At 41.6% G+C, this 5,816-nt stretch overlaps 2 protein-coding genes across 2 annotated transcripts; one reads left to right on the top strand and one right to left on the bottom strand.

The window, feature by feature from the left end:
- Positions 1 to 2,715: 2,715 nt before the first annotated feature.
- Positions 2,716 to 4,871, top strand: LOC134213591 (gastrulation defective protein 1 homolog). The gene is made up of 2 exons (XM_062692793.1): positions 2,716 to 2,888; positions 2,954 to 4,871. The coding sequence occupies exons 1-2, from the start codon at positions 2,807 to 2,809 to the stop codon at positions 4,834 to 4,836; spliced, it is 1,965 nt and encodes a 654-aa protein (XP_062548777.1). The 5' UTR covers positions 2,716 to 2,806; the 3' UTR covers positions 4,837 to 4,871.
- A 32-nt stretch (positions 4,872 to 4,903) lies between these two features.
- On the bottom strand, positions 4,904 to 5,597 carry LOC134213592 (NTF2-related export protein). Its single transcript, XM_062692794.1, has 2 exons — positions 5,416 to 5,597; positions 4,904 to 5,339 (listed from the first exon to the last, which is right to left on the bottom strand). Exons 1-2 carry the CDS (start codon positions 5,434 to 5,436, stop codon positions 4,941 to 4,943), a joined length of 420 nt encoding a protein of 139 aa, XP_062548778.1. The 5' UTR covers positions 5,437 to 5,597; the 3' UTR covers positions 4,904 to 4,940.
- Positions 5,598 to 5,816: the final 219 nt, after the last annotated feature.

Raw genomic sequence — 5,816 nt, forward strand, 5'->3', positions numbered from 1 at the left:
TGACCGTGAACCAAACCGCGGGCTGTTATGGCAGCCTATAACCGTGGAGCACCTAAACGACTTCGAATTGGCGGATGATGTTGCACTCCTCGCGCAACAGCGCTCTGATGTGCAGAGTAAGCTCAACGACCTTGCCGAGCGCTCCTCTTCGGCAGGTTTAGTCATCAACGTCAACAAAACCAAATCGTTGGATGTAAACATGGTGACTCCTTCCAGTTTCACAGTAGCTGGGCAACCAGTGGAGAATGTTGAAAGCTTCCAATATCTTGGTAGCCAAATGGCGTCAGACGGCAGTACCAAGATCGATTTAGGTGCACGGATCAAGAAAGCAATGGCTTCCTTTGCGAGTTCAAGAAATATCTGGAAAAACAGGCAGATAAGTGAACGCACCAAAATACGAATTTTCAACTCTAACGTGAAATCTGTGCTGTTATACGCTAGCGAAACATGGTGTGTATCAGTGGAGAACACTCAACGGCTGCAGGTGTTCATTAACAGATGCCTGCGGTATATAAATTGGGCCAGGTGGCCTCACAACTGGATCTCAAACAACGAGCTCCATCGTCGTTATCACCAGAGGCCGATAGCGACAGAAATTCGGGATCGGAAGTGGGGCTGGGTCGGCCACAATGTACAGGATCCATAATTAAGTAAGCAGGGAGGTCGAGACAATTTCCAATCCGAGAATTGCCTGGACCAGCACCGAGAATCGAACCCACCCTCAGCATAGTCTTGCTTTGTAGCCACGCGTACGCATGTAAGACGTCTTACCGTACGGCTGAGGAGGGCCCCATACATATATGTTTACGAATAAAGCTAGCAAACGAATTTTCTTCAGAATGACTCCGTTCGTGCTTCGGAATGTTCTGAACAGAAACTGCCATTTGTGTTGTCGTGTCTTCTTGCATCAAACGTGAACGAACACTTATGATGTTGCTTCAGTTGATCACGCACATAATCAAGATAATGTTACTGGGAGTCGCTCGGGGGCGCAAGCGTACATAAAGTTTACACTGCATTGAGGTTTCTATCTACATCCCTATGTGTGGGATGTGTGGAGTATTTACAAAACATTACCTTTTCTTGTTTGCTGTTAGGCTCTGTTAATAGAGAACAACAAACAAATCCGGGGCTACACTATTGTATTCTTATATATACATAAGTGTACATATATATATAAAACTTCGCAAATTTTAAAGTATGATTTGTCTGACAGACATCAGGTGAAAATAATTTTTTTTTTATTTGAATCAGTGTGCAGCGCTCTGCCTCTGTGATAGGGTAACCAACTTGATTTGGACCCCTTCACATTTTGGACCCTCCTGGCGACATTTTTCTGATTTCTGAACTGCTAATTCCCCCATTGGCTTCAGGAAATTAACATTGTTCAGCATCTATTTCACGGGTTTCCCTTGCGAAAAAGCGATATTTAGATGAAATTTCAAGGAAATTAGTTTGTTCAAGAAGGCGAGCGTTACAATGCGTTACGCTTAAAAGTATACATCACTAAAAATCTCAGAACGCACACAATAAGTTTTTGTCGAAATTGTGAATTTAAAACGCAAAAATCTTCTCATTGATGCATGCCAATCGAAAGATAAGACTTGGCTTCGACTCAATTTACCAGGGTAAATTAGAAATTCGACTTTGAAGAGATTAATTGGGGGTGTCCAAAATGTGTACATTTGGGGGTCCAAAATATGTTGCACTGTCCAAAACGAAGAATATTTTCATTTCAGAAAATGGCAAATTTCACTGATTTTTCAATAACTGAAGCTCATTTCGAATTTCTATTTCATAAATAAGACCTTCATCTTTGAATTGGTGTCATTTCCGCCCATATCGAAACTGTATTTCAATAGATATAAGCATATATTGGGATATACTTCCTCTAGGGTTCCAAAATAGGACAGTTACCCTACACTGCCAAAAATATCTATATAAGATATATATGTCGCCGTTATAAATTTTTGCAATAGCTCCACCCTAATATAACCGATATAGAACCACACATAAATTAAATAATTCGGGACTGATTTGCGATTTGGGCGTAACTTATTTTGTAAACAAACATTGTTTTATCAATTCCGTAGAATGCAAACATTTTACTCCAAAACTAATTCCCTTATCTGGTAGAGGAAAGTCTATTCTGTCGGATACATACGTGGGTTTTCTCTAAAAATGCTTGGTTTAGCAGGAATTTGCCTTCCAATGTTTGTTTACAAAATAAGTTACGCCCAAATCGCAAAGCACACATAAAGTTTATTCGGACATATATTTTATTAGTAGTTCGCGTGGAGAATTATTATGTGTGCGCTGATATACATCATAAGTTAAATCTATGGATTTTTGCCAATAAATATGTGTGGATTTTTAGAAGTGTAGTGTTGTTAAAATCTGCTTGGAGACCTAAATATGCAAGAATATAACAGTTTTATATCTTCTTATAAACTGTCTTCGCTTTTATCCTGAAATCATATCTCAAAGTTTAATTTTGCTGAAACAAATCAGCGTTATGTTTTACTGGAAAAATGCTAAATTTACAGCACAAAAAGACTAAAATTTGCTGAATTTCAGCAATAAAAAATTAGTGTCTAAAATCAGCACGTCTTTTCCGATATTTTTCTTTATTTATGAGACAGGACCATTTCAAATGTTTCGCTACAAATTACCAGCGCCTCGATAACAGAACGAAAACTTCTGAAGGGTTCGATTATTTATAAATAAATTTCAACTGTCAAACTCAAAATCGATAGTAATTTTTATTCTATTTCTTCTCAAAATTTCAAAGTAAATATAATTCAAAATGAATAAAGGAAAAATCACATTTGGTAAAATACAGCTTAAATCAAACTCCGTTGCTGATAAAGACGTCCCAGTTGCGACAGGTATTGAACAAAAATCAATTATAATTCGCTTATCATTGAAACCAATCCAAACTGCTCTTTTCCAGCATCCGGTGGTTTTGGCTCATTTGGACGCGTAGAACCTGCTCCGGAACCGGGTCCATCCGGATCCAGTAGGTTGTTACCAGATGTTGATAAGATAGCCACAGATCTGGAGAACAGCCGCATGCAAGAGGTAATGGGAATCAGCGGATTCGGTCGGAAGGCCAAACAATTCGACATCAACGAAATGATTCAGAAAGCCAAACAGAACGCTCCCAAAGCGGAAGAGGATCCGAATGCAATTCGGGTGGAGGAACCGACAGATCGTGGGGGTGGCACTGGATCGTCGGATGATGATAGCGATGGGGAGATGATTGGACCCATACCAACGATGGCGCCCGGCGATGGGAAGAACAAGAAAAAGGAACGCAGGGACAGCGCTGAGGATAGCGACGAGGATGACGAAGATGAAGACGATTTTGACGAGGATGCTCCAATCAATAAAATTCCTAACTCTCATGAGGTGGAAATGCGACACGGCTCAAAGGCGGTAATTTCGCTTGCAGCAGATCCATCTGGGGTAAGGTTGGCATCAGGATCCGTGGATTACAATTTGAACTTTTGGGACTTTTCCGGTATGGACAAATCGATGAAGAGCTTTAGGAGTTTACAGCCTTGTGAAAACCATCCGATAAGAGATTTGCATTATTCGACCACCGGGGACATGATTCTTGTGGTGTCCGGCAGTTCTCAAGCTAAAGTTTTGGACAGAGATGGCTTCGAAAAGATGGAATGCGTTAAAGGCGATCAGTACATAACGGATATGATCAGAACCAAAGGCCACGTGGCCGGATTAACGGGAGGTTGTTGGAATTTTGTCAAAAAGGATGAATTCTTGACCAGCGCAATGGATTCGACTTTGCGGACATGGGTTTTTGCCAAATCGAAAGAACAGAAAAATGTGATTAAGACAAGAGCCCAAGGAGGCTTAAAGACAGTTCCAACGGCTTGCACATACAATCGGGATGGAACATTGATTGCGGCGGGATGTAGTGACGGCTCGATTCAAACTTGGGACACGCGGAAGATGTTCGTCAATACGACGCATTGCGTGAGAGATGCCCATGCCAAGGGAAGTGATATTTCCTCGATTCTGTTCTCATACGCAGGCCAAGTTCTCGCTACAAGATCAACAGACGAGACACTAAAATTATGGGATCTACGAGCATTTAAGAAACCTTTACACGAATTTGGAAATCTCTTCTCTCGGTATGACACCACGGATTGTTGCTTCAGCCCAGATGACACGATGGTCCTAACTGGAGAATCGTTGCCCAAAGGACAAAAGCAAGCGCGTTTGTACTTCTTCGACACTAAAACATTTGAAACCGTTGCGACCATTCCGATCACGGACTCTCACATTATTCGAGCTCATTGGCATCCGAAGTTGAATCAAGTTTTTGTGGGATGTGGAAACGGGATCATTCGTGGTCTATACGACGAAAAGCGAAGTATGAGAGGAGCTAAGCTGTGTGTCGTCCGAACCTATCGCAAGAAGAAAGATATGGAAATGGTCGGAACGACTCAGGTCATAACTCCTCACGCACTTCCTATGTTCCGACAGGAGAAGTCCCGTTCACACCGTAAAAAACTCGAAAAAGATCGTCTGGATCCCGTCAAATCCAGAAGGCCGGACCTACCGATCACCAGCGGTCAAGGCGGACGAGTGGCGAGTTCGGGAGGAACACTTTCTTCGTATGTCATCAGAAATCTTGGACTTAGCAAGAGGGTGGAAGACGACCAAGATCCGCGCGAGGCCATCCTAAAATACGCTAAAGAGGCGGCCGAGAATCCCTACTGGATCTCTCCAGCTTACAACAAAACTCAACCCAAGCCCATTTTCAACACTGAAGACGAACCGGACAGTAAGAAACCAAAAACCGAATAATTTTCCATAATTCAATAAATTTGACTCACTTTAAAGGAATTTCTTTCGATCAATCAACTCACCGAACTCCTCTAACGATTCGTCCTTGTATTTAATCCAGTTCCTTAAAAGATAGCATCCTGCAAGCGGAAGCAATCGCTCGCAATCTTCCATTTGTCCCCTTGGGCCGTGATCATGAACGTCTGCTGGAATGGTTTGGTGGGATTGTCCTGGAACTTGACCGTTCCCGACACCTGGATGATGAACGTCAGCTGCGAGGACACAGCATCGTCAATGATTGGTTGTGCGTCCAGGGTGTTCATGATGTGCTCCGATCGGGGCAGTTCCTGGAAATACTTTTGGATGTTGTCTTTGCCGTTGGCACCGTTTCCGTTCCACACCAGCAAACCGTTGTCCATGTAGAGCCGGGCCATTTGATGGCGCTTTTTGTCTACGCTTTCGTAGTAAAGTTTAGTGAATTCCTCGGCCGTCCGGCAAGCGGTGTCAATTTTGGTGCGCAGTTCCTGTGGGTGGAGCGATTTTTGTTGTATATGAGAACTTAACCTCAAAATCAAAGAAATTTGAGCAAAATTTACTTACTGGATCAATTACGGTTGCCATTTCGATTAGTCAGTTCCTGATGTAAATGCGCTTTATCCAAACTAATATGTTGCGTCTTTTCACGAGGAAATACAAGTTTTTTTTACAATTTTATAATTACAAAATCCCAAGGATGAAAATCGACGCCGCTATCTTTTTTGTTTATAAAATGTTGACAGTTCTAAGCCCTTCAGAAAAAAAGTTGAAACATCATTCTCGTTTATTTAAAAAGGGCCTAATTCAAAACGAAAACATTTAAAAAAATATTAGTGCTGTCCAATGCACGTAAAAAAAAATAACCTTATATGTTATGGCAAAAAACCATTCGAAAATACTTATGCTCTTCATTATGCCACCTAATGAATGATCCTATATCAAAAAGCTAATAGCATTCATTAGTT

The sequence above is a fragment of the Armigeres subalbatus genome, chromosome 2 (genome assembly GCF_024139115.2).
Source record: "Armigeres subalbatus isolate Guangzhou_Male chromosome 2, GZ_Asu_2, whole genome shotgun sequence".
NCBI lineage: Eukaryota > Metazoa > Arthropoda > Insecta > Diptera > Culicidae > Armigeres > Armigeres subalbatus.